General features: G+C 43.7%; 1 protein-coding gene across 1 annotated transcript in view; it reads left to right on the top strand.

Annotated features, from left to right (window-relative positions):
* The window catches only part of fndc3ba (fibronectin type III domain containing 3Ba), a 36077-nt gene extending 25816 nt beyond the window's left edge, over positions 1-10261 (top strand). The window contains exons 21-24 of the mRNA XM_034563544.1: positions 307-531; positions 5704-5870; positions 6915-7042; positions 8808-10261. Coding sequence (XP_034419435.1) covers positions 307-531; positions 5704-5870; positions 6915-7042; positions 8808-9149 — 862 coding nt within the window. The 3' untranslated portion in view covers positions 9150-10261. The remainder of the gene's footprint in view (positions 1-306; positions 532-5703; positions 5871-6914; positions 7043-8807) is intronic.
* Positions 10262-15989: the final 5728 nt, after the last annotated feature.

Genomic DNA, 15989 nt, shown 5'->3' on the forward strand with positions numbered 1-15989 from the left:
ACTTTCTCTAGATTGGCTTTTTGGGGAACATGGATCAAGTTGGACAAAAAAAAGCTCTTTTTCAAACAGTAAATCTTGTAGAGAACAGTGATTTTCTTTTTCTTTTTTCACGCACACGACCATTTAAGTCTCATCCTGGAGGATTGTAATGGGAAATGGTCGCTGGAAGCGACTGCACCGCCACCTTTAGATACACACACGGTTGCCTAGCAGCCTGCACATATGTTCTTTTGTCTCGTGAACGTAATACCTGGTTGTGCACGTGCATTTTTTTTTCTTCCTTTAACTTCTCGATCTGTCTCGCAGCGTATTCATCCAGGCGGTGAACGACATCGGCTCCAGTTCCTTGAGTCCACCCTTGCTGGCGAGGACACGCCCCCTGCCTCCGGCCCCGCCCCCTCTGGAGTGCTCGGCCGCCGGCCCTCAGAGCCTGAAGCTGAAGTGGGGGGAGAACGCCAGCAACACGCACGCCCGCGCCCTGCTCGCCGACGACGTGGTCTACACACTGCAGATGGAGGACAAGAACCACAGGTGGAGTGCACACACACACACACACACACACACACACACACACGCTGACCTGTACATTGTTTAACTCGTGGTGTAGACCGAGGAGGAGGTCTAGACGTCCAAAAAAACGTCCAAAGCATACAGATGTACACGTTCACATTGAGATAAACAATTAAAGACCTTAATGACTCTCAGTTAATGTTATGAAGAATCATTTTTAACATGCAGGATTTGGCCAAAATGGCAGCTGGGTACGTCGCTTCAATAAGCCTTGAGGTTGAAGATGGCGTTCAGGCGTACGTCTACTTCCTGTCACCTGAAGCCGAGGTGCTTACCTTTTAGAACTACAATAAGTGTCCATTTCATACGTAGAGGATCAGCTGTACGAGCTGGGATTGAAACTGTGATTGTGAGGAAGTGCTCTGTAAACCGCACGGACCACATTACTCCGACTCCTCGACCCAAAGCTGGTCGATACAGCAAAGCGGGGACCCGGAAGTTTCAAAACGACACACACACACACAAGATGGACCCAACACGGGCCGCTCGAGAGAAGATGAGGGGAGCATGTGTGCATGAATGCCTCGTTAGAAGTGTGTGTGCAGGTCCTGTTTGTGTGTGTGTGTGTGTGTGTGTGTGTAAGCTTGTCTCTGTGTGTGTGTGTGTGTGTGTGTGTTTTCTCCCGCGTATGCAGTAACCAGATGTACTACAGATTAGTCACGTTGAGGGCATCTGAAGCCAGCTGGGATGCTGCCTCCGACAATCAAGCCTTTATTTAACTGACAGGTGTGTCAACGAGAGAAACAGGGAGATGGCCCGGGAGGAGGAGGAGGAGGAGGAGGAGGAGGAGGAGGAGGAGGAGGAGGAGGAGGTGGCGGCGGCGGGGGAGTGAAACACATAATTGGAAAGGAGGGCAGAATCTTTTATACATTCAAGCAGAAATAACAAAGAGCAAAAAAAAGCAGTTAAAAGCCCTACCTGCCCACCTGTCAGATCAGTCCCTCCTTCCCTACCTCCCTTCCTTCCCTACCTTCCTTCCTCCCTCCCCGAGCCCTCTACCATTCTGGCTGGCCGGCTATCAGCGTCTACATTAAGGCTTGGCTGGCATCAAGTTGGTACCTTGGAGTGGTAACCTTTCTGACACACACACACACACACACACACACACACACACACACACACACAAACACGGAGGCAGGCCATGTACGTGGGCACAAACACACTCCCTGCCAAATGATCACGCCTTCCACAGTTCAGAGAGTTAAAACAGGCAATTATGTATTTATTAGTTATCCACAGGCTTCATAATACCACTCCTTTTGTACAAGCACGTTCATAAATTCCTTACGGGCTCAAAGTATTTATCAAAACAATAATACATTCATGTTTCGCATTTGCGACTGTGCATTAAAATAGTGGACACTGGAAAAACGGCCTGAATTTAATGATGAAAAATCACCTCGGAAAACAAGTTTGTTTGTGTTCCAGCGATTTTTTTGTTTTTTTGTCCAAGAACAGCTTAAAATGTATTATTGATCCGGCAAGTTTGACTTTGTTTGTTTTCGGAGTCCTCGCGCGTCCCTCTCTGCTCTCTGACTTTTACGAAAGGTTGATTCAAGTAGGAGCAAATTAGGTCTGGTGGTCCTTTCAGGAGGATGTTTTTCCACATCTGGTGAGTGGTTAGCGGCTGCGTTAGCGATGAAATCGCCATGGCAACCAGATGCTTCGTCGCCTAATCGTATCGCAGTAGATTGCGAGGTCGTTTAAAAATAAATTTTTTAATAAGTAAATAAAGGCAAAGGATCAAATCTTTAAATTGCTCCGTAAACAAACATATTGAATAACCAGCTGCAATTTCGGCAAAATATAATTTCACATTGGGGGCCAATAAATTCCATTAGTGTCATTTTTTTTTTAAAACCAAATGGCATTACTGTCTACTTATGGTTTTGACATTGGCCGTCCCCGACTCTCTCTCTCTCTCTCTCTCTCTCTCTCTCTCTCTCTCTCTCTCTCTCTCTCTCTCTCTCTCGCCGCATCTCGTTGTCTCTGGACAATCTCATTCATATTCATTCATCTAAATTTTATTGTTAGAAAGGTGACTCACTGGAGAAATATGCGCCCCCCCCCCCTTTCCTCATTTTATCCCCCCCACACACACAGACACACTACTCGTCTTTCTCCCTTTTTTTGTTTCTCTCCCGTCCACCCGGCCTCGTCTTCGTGGGTGTGAGATGATAATCAAAGCCTTTTTCTCAGGTTCTCCATATTGAATCCCTCTCCTCCCTCTCCTCCCTCCCTCCTCCCTCCCTCTTATCTCCCTTTATGCAGACCTGTTGCTGGTGTTCTCTCCTCCCTCGCTCACGGCTTTTATTTTGTATTTCCTCCGCTACCCCCCCTCCCTCCCCCCCTTCATTTATCCTGCTCTTTTGTTGCCGTTTTATTACATTTTTATAAAAGCTTTAAACTTTAAACTTTATTTTATTGAAAATACCTTCTGGCCCGGGTTACGTATGGGCGCCATGGCAACCCAGGCCGTGCCTGTGCGAAGAAGGCTTCAAACCTTTCTGACGTCGCGTTTGAATGCGAGGATGAAGCATTTCAAAGTGCAGCTGTCTTTCATGAGAACGAGCCATCCGTCTATCGTCTCATCCCTTTGTTTACATCTCCGTCATCCCTTCATCCTCGTCTCCGATTCTCGGATTCTTTCATTATTTACACCCGTCTGTTTTTCCTCGCAGTTTCTCCTCCTCGGTATCTAATGCTCACCTTGTCAATACGGCTACGACTGAATGTTAAGCTGATAAAGTTACAAAAGCTTATTCAGGTATGTTTTTTTTGGGGGGGTGGGGGGGGGGGAGGAGATGGTGAAGGTCGATCAAGGTCGGGTTTTAAGAGGGTCTGAAAGGAAACCCTCTTAAGAGGTAGAGCCGTAGTAGCACTCTAGTAGCACTTAAATGACTCGTACGGATAGCACTCTGTAGTTTAACGTTATTGAAGAAATTGTACTTGCTTGATTCTTGTTGTTCTGAGTTTGGACTCATGGTTTAATGCACTTATTGTAAGTCGCTTTGGATAAAAGCGTCAGCTAAATGACATGTAATGTAATGTAATGTAATGAAACGAGCATCAGTGTGTGTGTGTGTGTGTGTGTGCGCGTGTGTTTTATTGTCTTGAGTGCTAATTGATTTGATGATGGAAACTTATGATGCTGGAAAAGTTGACTGAGAGACTGGTTAGTGTTAGTTCAGTGTGTGTGTGCGCGTGTGTGTGTGTGTGTGCGTGTGTGTGTGTTTTATTGTCTTGAGTGCTAATTGATTTGATGATGGAAACTTATGATGCTGGAAAAGTTGACTGAGAGACTGGTTAGTGTTAGTTCAGTGTGTGTGTGTGTTTGTGCGCGTGTGTGTGTGTGTGTGTGTGTGTACACAGTGAGGATTAACAACAACATCGTAGATCAGCCAGAGAGACGCTTCACTTCTCGCTGGTTGAAGCTCCATGAAGAGCTCATCTGGAGTTATAGCCACTAAACTGTGACCTCTCACTCTCACTTCTCTTCCTGCAGATCCTCCATCATCACGTCTGCTTTATAATTACCAGTCACCAGTTCGCCTTTATTTATTCTCTCCTTCACATTCTCTTCCGACTTTCTCCCTCCATCACTGCCTCCTCTTCTCGCTCGCCCCGTCACCTTTGTCTCTCTCTCTCTAATCCCCCCTCTCTCTTTACTCCCTATCTGTCATTCCCTCGCTTTCTCTCTCTACTCCCCCTCTCTCTTCTCCCTCTCTCTGTCTTTCCCTCTACCTATCTCTCTCAACTCCCTCTCTCTACTCCCCCTCTCTCTTCTCCCTCTCTCTGTCTTTCCCTCTACCTATCTCTCTCAACTCCCTCTCTCTACTCCACCTCTCTCTTCTCCCTCTCTCTGTCTTTCCCTCTACCTATCTCTCTCAACCCCCTCTCTCTTCTCCCTCTCTCTGTCTTTCCCTCTACCTATCTCTCTCAACTCCCTCTCTCTACTCCCCCTCTCTCTTCTCCCTCTCTCTGTCTTTCCCTCTACCTATCTCTCTCAACTCCCTCTCTCTACTCCCCCTCTCTCTTCTCCCTCTCTCTGTCTTTCCCTCTACCTATCTCTCTCAACTCCCTCTCTCTACTCCCCCTCTCTCTTCTCCCTCTCTCTGTCTTTCCCTCTACCTATCTCTCTCTACTCCCTCTCTATCTCTTTCCCTCTCTCTGTCTTTCCCTCTACCTATCTCTCTCTACTCCCTCTCTCTCTTCTCCCTCTCTCTGTCTTTCCCTCTACCTATCTCTCTCTACTCCCTCTCTATCTCTTTCCCTCTCTCTCTCTAATCCCCCCTCTCTCTTTCCCTCTCTCTTTACTCCCTATCTGTCATTCCCTCGCTTTCTCTCTCTACTCCCCCTCTCTCTTCTCCCTCTCTCTGTCTTTCCCTCTACCTATCTCTCTCAACTCCCTCTCTCTACTCCCTCTCTCTGTCTTTCCCTCTACCTATCTCTCTCTACTCCCTCTCTCTCTTCTCCCTCTCTCTGTCTTTCCCTCTACCTATCTCTCTCTACTCCCTCTCTCTACTCCCTCTCTATCTCTTTTCCTCTCTCTCTACTCCCTCTCTGTCTTTTCTTCTTTCAGTCTATCACTCTGTCCATCTCTCTCTCAGCCCATCACTCTTTCAGTCCATCACTCTGTCCATCACTCTTTCAGTCTATCACTCTGTCCATCTCTCTCTCAGCCCATCACTCTTTCAGTCTATCACTCTTTCCATCTCGCCAGACAGAAAGCTGTTTTTTTGTGCTGGTTTTCATTCTATTTGTGACTTTGGCCCATCAGTATTTGTCCTGTGTGTTTATAAAACACAGACGCATTCTCCTCTCTTGTTTCTTTTCAAGGTCTCAGTGACAACAAAAAGCAATATATATAGATATATATATCTATATATATATAGATATATATATATATATATATAATGCCGGCTGCGATGAGTCGTTTAAATCCCCGTAAAAGGCACCAACCCGTCCCTGAACGTGCTCTGAATCGATCTCCCTAAAAAAAAAAACACCACTCGTGTTGTCCCAAGTTTTCTCTCTCTCTCGTCCCACCTTCCTCTAATCCATTAATAGCGTCATCACTCCTTTTACCTCTGTTTCTCTTTCTGACTCCCTTTTATCGTTGTGCGTGTGCAGGTTCGTGACGATCTACCGCGGCCCCAGCCACACCTACAAGGTGCAGCGGTTGACCGAGTCGAGCGGCTACGTCTTCAGAATACAGGCCGTCAGCGACGCGGGGGAGGGTCCGTTCTCCGACACGCACGCCTTCTGCACCACCAAGTCCGTACCGCCGGCCCTCAAAGGTAAACCCACGTGTGTGTGTGTGTGTGTGTGTGTGTGTGTGTGTGTGTGTGTGTGTGTGTGTGTGTGTGTGTGTGTGTGTGTGTGTGTGTGTGTGTGTGTGTGTGTGTGTGTGTGTGTGTGTGTGTGTGTGTGTGTGTGTGTGTGTGTGTGTGTGTGTGTGTGTGTGTGTGTGTGTGTGTGTGTGTGTGTGGAGGTTTTTGTTCTCGCTCACTTTTTTTTAGCACTCATGTGAAGTGTTTTGCCAAAAGAATGCACTTCATCAACAGGAAGTCACCGGAGCATCACGAGCTGTTGCGTAAAATCCAACAATTACGTTTTTAAGAAGGGGGTGGGAATACAATGCATTAAGCCGAACTGCTAATATTTTGTTAATGTAGGTCTTAATTTGTTTGCTTATTGGAGCATAAATGGATTTGGTCGTCCTGCATCTCTGAATGGGTAGTAAATATAATGTCATTGTGAGGTGTTTAACACAAGGTTCAGGACTTACGGGTACGGTGTGTTGTATTGGTTTTAATTTAACGTGAAAGTGTCGGAAAACACTTAAAGGGAAAGAAAAGGTGACGTGTTTACTGATTATCGCCTCCAGCGGGTTGTTGTTGTTGTTGTTGTTGTTGTTGTTCTTTCTGGCTTGATTACACCGACAATAACCTCAGCGAGGAGCCTTCCTGGCGGGTTAAAAGTTCTCAATGAAAGTCGAGTTAAAAACGTACGCTGTATTCAGCTGTTTCTGGTATCAAAAAGAAAATGACATTATTGGTACGCAAAATTCTTAGCAAAATTGACACGAATAGTCAAATCAGTTTTGTCTAAACATCGCCTAAAGAAGTGCTAGTATTAATCACGAGGACGGTGGTTCGATTCCCCGGACCGTTCCGTGCGCTCGCTGCTGGTTTAAAACACAAAGGTACATTTTCATGTATATGGCAATGAAAAATACAGTATTTTTTTTTTTTAAATACCTGGAGAGAAATGACTGCGGAAAGCTTTAGATGGTAATTACTTTGTTCTCACTTCCCGGGTGGCATTTGTCTCACCGACAGCTCCCAGGGTGCACCAGCTGGAGGGGAACACGTGTGAGATCACATGGGAGACCGTCGCACCAATGAGAGGAGACCCCGTGAGCTACGTGCTCCAGGTGCTGGTGGGACGCGAGTCAGAGTACAAACAGGTTTGTCTCTCACACACACACACACACACACACACCTCTCGGGTCATTTGAGGATAGTGCTGAGAGCTCCCGTGTCTCAGAGTACGTGCTTCAATAATTTGGCTCATTGTTAAAGTTGTATTGTGAAGATATTTGTCTCTTTTGAGGGATTTTAATAAGAATAACCAGACTTGCAGACTGCAGATAAAGAGAGAGACGTTTGTCATCGGGGACGTTTTCCTCTCCGTTATTGAATTAATGAATGGTTGGAGTGTGTGTGTGTGTGTGTGTGTGTGTGTGTGTGTGTGTGTGTGTGTGTCTGCCAATAGAAATCTGTGCTGCTGCTTCTCAGACGTTTGTATGTTTCCCTCTCTGTGTGTTTGTCTCAAGATGAATGAACGAGTGCACACACACACACACACACACACACACACACACACATTTGAAGGCGTTCTTTCATTTAGATTATATTATAGATTGTCCATGACAAAACAAAACAAGGGTGACGGCCTCCCCACAACTATAAGCCTGAGAGGGGTTGATCTATTTGAGTGTGTGTGTGTGTGTGTGTGTGTGTGTGTGTGGGAGGTGGGGGGGATACCTAGCTCCTCCTTCTATCTTTTCACCGCTGAACATTGCGTAAAGGAGTAAAGGAGAATAACTATTCATTCTCTTTTTTTATTTTTATGTTCTCGCATACAAAAAAACAAATGAGTGAATTTTTGTTTATATAACTCGGCATCAGATATTTACATCCAATTTTTCTCAGCAGGGGGGTGTCTGATTAAATAATTTGCAAGGCTGCGGGACAATTCCAGTGACTTTACAATATATAATTAAAACATGTTACATGTTGAGCTTGAGCGTGTCCTTCGGCTGTCATTCTATTATAATGGTATTGTTTTTATGAGTCAGTCTCTGGACTTATGGCTTCATTGTCTCGCACAAGGACACCTCAACAGACTGGCAGGTTTTTATTTAACATTGTGTTGCGTTTTTTGTTTTTCCTGAACGTCATTTGCACAAATTATTAAGTCAATTAATCAAGAAGAAGTCAACAGAAAGTACTTTTTTTTGTTACTTCCCATAACTATCAGCAGATAAAACTATTCATAAGATTGCTGACAGTAACTGTTCAAATGTCGTTGGAGGAGGGAGACGATCAGCGAGGTGTTGCAAATATTGAGCATGTTCAATAAAAGGAACATTTAGCACCACATTCAGGCATGAAAGTTTCGATCTTTATTACAAAAATGAAGAGAATAGAGAGCGAGAGCAGCTGGTACCTATCAATACTTCTGTATATTTTTAAACACATGACTTCCTGCCAGATGTTTATGCCCATGACTCGCACCACTTTAATTCCTTTTTGTAAATGGGCCCCTGCCGAGAGCTTCAACCTGCTCGCACTATGAAAACAAGCATCATATGTCACTGTGACCACAACAACACGTGTTCAGTAAAAACAACTGACTGGGATTTATTTTTTATATATATATGTATATATATATATATATATGTACACGTTTTTATTATTATTATTATTATTATTATTATTATTATTATTATCAGTTTTTATTTTATTAGTATTTGATCTCTACATTATTATTTTATTTCCACATAAAACTTTAATTTATATATTTATTTATATTATAATTTATATTTCTACATAAATATTTTATTTTTATATTAAATCTCTTTTCTATAGCTAATTAATGAGAACAAACCAATATATGTTTTTACAACCCGGCTGTTAAACTTCTTTTTTTTTTTCTCCCCCCTACAGGTTTTCAAGGGAGAGGAGGGCTCGTTCCACATCTCCGGTCTCCAGGGCAACACAGACTATCGTTTCCGCGTGGCCGCCTGCCGCCGTTGCCAGGATACGTGCCAGGAACTCAGCGGCCCGCTGAGCCCCTCCTCCTCGTTCGCGCTGCGCCGCCAGGAGACGGCGTCGTCGGGGGAGCCGTGCGCCTCGGAGACGGGCAAAGGCGGCGGCGGCGGCGGCGGCGGCGGATGCGCCGGCGGCCTGATCTCCAGCGACGAGCGCTTCGCGGCGCTCATCGTGTGCGTGTTCGCCGGCTTCTCCATCCTCATCGCCTGCGTGCTGCAGTACTTCTTCATGAAGTGAGGGAATTTTAAACTATAGGATAAATAAAATCATCACGGAGAAACTTTAAAGAGAAAAAAGAAACAAAATGATAGAAACCGAATGAAATCAAAAACAAACACTTGATGTACTTCTAAGGCTTTGTACGTTTTATTTTTTTTCCTTTATTTTTATTTGTTAGTCAAATTATCGATTCTGGCTTTTCCTCGCCTCGTCGTCGTCGTCGTCGTCGTCGTCGTCGTCGTCGTCGTCGTCGTCGTCCTCTCAGTTCGTTCTCATTTCTCTCTTCGTCTCCGTCGTCTTCGTGCCGTCTCTTGTCGAGGTCTCGGCTGCAGCTCGGGCCGGGAAACTAAAACTGAGCCTTAAAATAGCTTTTGAGCAAAACAAGTTGCTCCTCAAGACTGACTCGCATGTTTTTATCTTTTTTTTTTAACATATTTCATTAGAGAACGTGTATATTTCTTGACAGTCATTGCCTTAATTTTTATTTTAATTTTTTTTTTAACGTGTAATTTTCTTTTCTTTTTTTTTTTGCCGCAGTCTTTATTCATTTCAGCCATATTCCAATGTAGGCCTAAAAAGCTTTATTAGCCGTTCATACCTTTTATTATCCAGTTTTGCTACTACTCTACAGACTGTCAGTCAATTCATATCTCATATCTGCTCAGCTTTTAACATTCAATCACTCACTCATTCAGCTACCAAAGTGATGCAATCCATGTGTGGTGTAAGATGCTGCTATCCTGTGATTTTATTATGAGAAAGAATGGAAAACCAGTAATCTAATATATATACACACAATATAAATATATATATATATTATAACAAATATCTATGATGCTATAAAAAGTGATGTAATATAAGATGATGGCAATGTAAGGTCTGAAGTACAGTGTGAAAGGGGAGGAGTTTACTCTAGGGGCTCGCGAACAGCAGCTCTGAGGTCAGTCAAGTAGCTCGAAGAGGAGAACCTCCAACACTATGAACCCTCGTAGGTATTTGAATTGTTGGCTCCAGCATTTAGGAAGCCGGGCTGGGGGTTGAGATGGGCTGCGACTTCACAGGGGAGGGGCCGGGCTGAGCATGTGATTGGCCCTGACGGGGAAGGGCCGGGGTCAGAGCCGAGCATTGTGATTGGCCCTTCGGGCGAGCGCCCCCCCCCCCCTCCCCTTCCGCATTCCCACCGCCTCCAACGCCGGTTATCTGTAGCTTTAGTAGCGTTAGACCCAGAGGTGCTAACAGCTAGCCGCGCTTCTCAGAGCTCTGTGTGCGTCAACCAGGAAAGCCGTTAGGAGTTAGCTTGAGCTTTGACCCCTGAACCCTCCCCCCCCCCCCCATCCCTCTCTCCCTCCCTCCTCCCCCCGCCAGCCAGAGCAGTGCTGAAGCTGTACGTTCAGCCTTTAAAGACTCGTCTTCTCTCCTCTGCCCGTAACGATCTGTAATTAATTTTGCTCTGGCTGCTCTTCTCATGCTTTCCATCCATCCCATCTTTCTGCCCATGCACTACTCACTACTCACTACTCTCTCTCTCTCTCTCTCTCTCTCTCTCTCTCTCTCTCTCTCTCTCTCTCTCTCTCTCTCTCAAAAGGTGCTTTATCGACATGTAATCAGAGCAGTAGCAGGTCTGTGGCCTCTCCTCAGACGGACATGTTCTCTGAAGACTTGAACTAATGTTCACTAACCAAACGAGCCTTTGACAGAACACGACTCAACAGAACAGGGCATTCTAACCCCCCCTCGGCCACCACCCCCCACCCCACACACACACACCCCCAACCTCCCCGGACCCCTTTTTTTTTGTCCCAACCCAACGAAAAGCAAAGCCAAGGTCCAGCACCCAAAACAAACCCTGATGATCCAAAGAAGTCACCCTGACCCGCTTTGATGAATGTGTCAGGTGGGGTGCAGGGGAAGAAGGGGGGGGGGGGGGGGGGGGAGTGGGGGGGGGGACGACGACGACGACGACAGTAGTTTAGTGCCGCCGGCCAGCTCTTGATTGGCAGCCTGTAACGTACCTCAGGGATAAGGCCTTACAAAGGGGAGCTCTCACCCCCCCCCCCCTCCTTCTCTTCCCTCTCCTCCTTCCCCTCCTTCTCCTCCTTCTCTTCCCTCTCCTCCCTCTCCTCTCTCCTCCCTCTCCACGCTCTCCTCCTTCTCCTCTCTCTCCTCCTTCTCCTCCCTCTCCTCTCTCTCCTCCTTCTCCTCTCTCTCCTCCTTCTCCTCCCTCTCCTCCTCCTCCTCCTCCTCCCCTCTCCTCCCTCTCCTTCTCCTCCCTCTCCTCCCTCTCCTCCCTCTCCCCCTCCTCCCTCTCCTCCTCCTACTCCTCCTCCCTCTCCTCCCTCTCGTGTTGTTGATGCTGTATCTCGCCCTCCGTCGATGCCTTGCTCCTGTGTGTGTGTCAGTAAGCAAACTGGTTTACTAGCTCAAAAAAACAACCTTTGCCAAAGTTGATGGGGGGAAAAGTTACGGTAGAGTTTTCTCTAGGTTTTTTATTTATACTATATATTTGCATACAGTACTTTACATGCCAATTACAGTGCAATCTTCATTTATTTATTGTTTAAAGATTAAGAGACAAGTGTAGTTATATACTAATTTTTTTCTTTCCTTGTAGCATGTTTTTCTTTTTCTTTTCCTCTTTTACATTCACATTTACATACTCTTTAACGTTAGATTGTGTGATTAAGGCCAGCATTCCTTATCTCAGTAATAACCCTTTATTAAGTATTTCTCTTACAGCTGTTGGGAACCCCGTAGCTCATCAGTCCATCGCATTGCAGTTTATAATTTCAAAGAAAACAAAACATGTAACCAAATGTATTTTAGTTTTTTTTCTCCATCTCCTGCACAGCCCGAGCGGTCGTCGTCACGCTTAAGAGACACGTGTAGCAAAGCGAGGCCTTAGTTCCAGTCGTCTGCATCGGGATGAACGTCGCTGCCTTTGGCTCTTTCTTTTTTTTTTCTTTCTTCTTCTTCTTCTTCTTCTTCTTCTTTCTTTTCTCGATTAGTGTTATAATGAAGCTTCTGATATATTTTTACTGTGTTATTGCCAAAGCGCAGGCTTCTCGTGTCCACTAGACGTTGCGTTCGCAGTCGTCTAAAAAAAGGGTTCTGCGATGTTCTTCTGTGACGACGCAGCATTACTATTATTATTATTATTGTTGTTGTTGTTGTTGTTGTTCTCTCAAAAGGAGAAGAAAAAAACCCCGAAAAAAACAAAAACATTAACACGATCTGTGATTATGCTTCTTTTCATTATATTCTTTTCTATTATTTTTGTTTTGTAAAGCAAAATGTGCCATTTTTTCTTCTTTTTTTTTAAAAATGTAGCCCCCTTTCAAAGGAGCGTTTTTAACACAACCCGATTTCACACTGAAAGGTAAAAAAAAACCAATAAAAAAAAAACCTAGAAACAATCGAACGATGATTTCAGGCAGATGACGACAATAATAATGTTGCCGACTCCTTGTTCAAGCTAGTGCAGGTATAGCAGTAGTTAGTATTTTGTATCCAGTATTTTGCTAAGAGATGATATACAGAGATGTCTATAGAGCTATAGAATGAGATGGTAAATGCATTATGACTAACACAGTTGAAGCACTTTTTTTTAATGCCGAGGGTTTTAAAACGAGCCGCTCCGTTCCCAAACGCGACCCGCCGACGCCGTCGGTTACGCTCGTTGGCGTTATTCTGTCGTTGGCGTGTGTCACTGTGGCATTACTGGAGCGCGTGGTTTCTGGGGGCCTTTTTTTTCTTCCCAAGACGGCGCCCCCTGCTGCCGGCAGAGCGCAAACTACGGCAACACACAGAGAGAGAGAGAGAGAGAGGGCAGTTCATATGGGGAGAGAGTGCGTTTTTTTTTTTCCTCTCTCAGACGTGCTCACGGTGTGTGTGTGTGTGTGTGTGTGTGTGTGTGTGTGTGTGTGTGCACCCAGACAGCCTGTTGCGTTGAAGAGTCCTGAAACCCCTTCATGTAATGTCGCCCACCCACAGCCCCCTTATCCCCCCCTTATCCCCCCTTTATTCCCCTTTATTCCCCCTTATGAGGCTTATATGCTCAGGTCAGAGGTGTTTGGCCCGGCTCAGGCTAGTAATGTTAGTGTTGTTATAGTCCGAGGTTAACACAGTGTTGACTGAAAGGCTGTTTGTTTGTGGGCAGGGTACTTACTCCCTTTTATGTGCTTTTGTTGTATTTTTTTTTTTTTTTTTTTCAAATGCTGGTAATTTTTTTTAAAGACGCCCTTTCACCCTCCTCACCCTGCAGCTCCTGCATATTTGGCTTGTATGTCAAGAATGAGAGACGGATTTTTTTTTTTTTTTTTTTGCCCAGCAGTCCCACACGTCTGTGCCTTCTGATCATTATTTTTTTATAACTTTATTTTAATTTTAATTTTTTTTTTTTTTTTTACGTTTTACAGTTAGTTGAGTTTTTTTTTTTTTTGGACTGAGAATTTGGCAATTTGACAGACGTATAGACGCTCACAGGTATTTAACTATTTTTTAAGCGAGACAAAAAAAATATACATATTTTTACCTCACGATTTAAAAAAAACAAAACAAAAAACCAACATTCCAACGTTGTCACGGTCTACGAATTGAGAAAGGAGAAAAAAAAGAAATTCATGCATTTTTCTTCTTGTATTGTAAATGTTAGACATTTTCATATGCATTATATAAAAGAAACTGCCATATCAATTTTAATGTATAGATTTTTGCAAATACTACCCTATGTATGTAAGACGTAACTGTATCGGTAGCGTATATATAATATATTTATGCCCAATAAATGTTTTGATTTTCTTTTCTGACCTTGAGTGACTGACTTTTATTCTGTGTGTGTGTGTGTGTGTGTGTGTGTGTGTGTGTGTGTGTGTGTGTGTGTGTGTGTGTGTGTGTGTGTGTGTGTGTGTGTGTGTGTGTGTGTGTGTGTGTGTGTGTGTGTGTGTGTGTGTGTGTGTGTGTGTGTGTGTGTGTGTGTGTGTGTGTGTGTGTGTGTGTGTGTGTGTGTGTGTGTGTGTGTGTGTGTGTAATTATTCGCTCACATTTCTACATACACACGGCTCCACGTATGGTTTCATGCTTTTTTAATTGTTTGGATAACCTTTCTACAGATGAAGATGCGGTGTCACCTGACATTTACTGGTATTGATTTTTATCTTCAAGATTTACTGAGAGAATGATGATGATTCCGATGCAACTTCACGTGCTGTTGAACACGCCCACGATTTATAACTCAGAGGTTTTAAATCACGATTTATAGTCTTGGGTTATGTCTCAAAACGCTTGTAATTATTCACGTGGATGACATCTTAACCGTCACACAAACTCCTGCATGTAAATAAAGACACACTCGGTCCCAAGGATGGAGAGCGTGTGTGTGTGTGTGTGTGTGTGTGTGTGTGTGTGTGTGTGTGTGTGTGTGTGTGTGTGTGTGTGTGTGTGAATCTGCTGCTCTGCACTTCCTCTCATCCTTCAGCGACTTCAAGGACTCCGGCGATGGGACAATAAACTCTTGTTCTTGGGAAGTGAAGTGAAGGCTCCTCCCCCTTTCCACCTGTCAAAGTGGACTGGAGCCAGATGTGGAACCCCAAGTTACCTCAAATGTGTGTGCATGTATTTATATAATAATAATAATAATAACGACTTTATATATATTGCCCCTTTTTTTTTAAACGGAGTGTACAAAGTGCTCTACAGAGAAAGCAATGAACACAAAAAGCAATGAACACTAAAAAACCAACACAAACTAAAGGAATAGAAAGCAAATAAACAAATACATGAAACAAAATGATACACATATACATACATACACACATATATATAGATATGTGTATATATGTGCATGTGTGTTTACATATATGTGTGTGTATATATACTGTATATGTAAACATATATATACACACATATATACATACACATATATATAGATATGTGTATATATGTACATGTGTGTTTACATATATGTGTGTGTATATATACTGTATATGTAAACATATATATACACATATATATGTACATATATATAGAGAGAGAGATATGTGTATATATGTGCATGTGTGTATACATAAATGTGTATATATATATGTAAACATGTGTGTGTGTATATATATGTGTGTATATATACACACATATATATACAGTATATATATACACATATATCAATATATATATATGTGTATATATATGTGTGTGTGTATATATATATGTTTATATATACACACATATACTGTATATATATATATATATATATATGTGTATGTGCGTATATATACACATTTATATATATACGTACACACATACACACACACATATATATATATATATACACATACGTATATATGTATGCGTATATATATATACACGCATACATACAGTATATATATGTGTGTGTATATAACTGTTTTAAAGTTCTTTAGGATCTGTGGTGTCCGATTCTAACGCTTGGGCCACTTTATCTAAATATCTCATTTTTCAAGGACATAGACATGCGCGGCCCCCCCAGAGGATGAAGCCCGCTGACTCTGGGGGTGCCTTAACGTTTCCATCGTGACGTGAGCATCACTCGTTCCCTTTCCGGAGATGGAGGAGATGGAGGAGATGGAGGACCTTCGGCGGTCCCTGAACATTTCATCTATAGCTCCATCATCAGGCCACAAAGTGTCCAATACTCCTGGGTTTATGTCAGTCTTGTTTGAATGGATGCTTACTACAGGATGTTTCATCTTCCAGATATTAATCTGTGTCTCTACAGACTATAGGCCTGCACTTTGCCAAATCTGTGCACCAAATCGATTTCAGCTTTCCTGGAGGCCGCACGTTGCAAAGTGCACGTTGCAAAGTGCACGTTGGACGTGGGCGTGT

This window comes from Cyclopterus lumpus, chromosome 22, assembly GCF_009769545.1.
Source record: "Cyclopterus lumpus isolate fCycLum1 chromosome 22, fCycLum1.pri, whole genome shotgun sequence".
Lineage (NCBI taxonomy): Eukaryota > Metazoa > Chordata > Actinopteri > Perciformes > Cyclopteridae > Cyclopterus > Cyclopterus lumpus.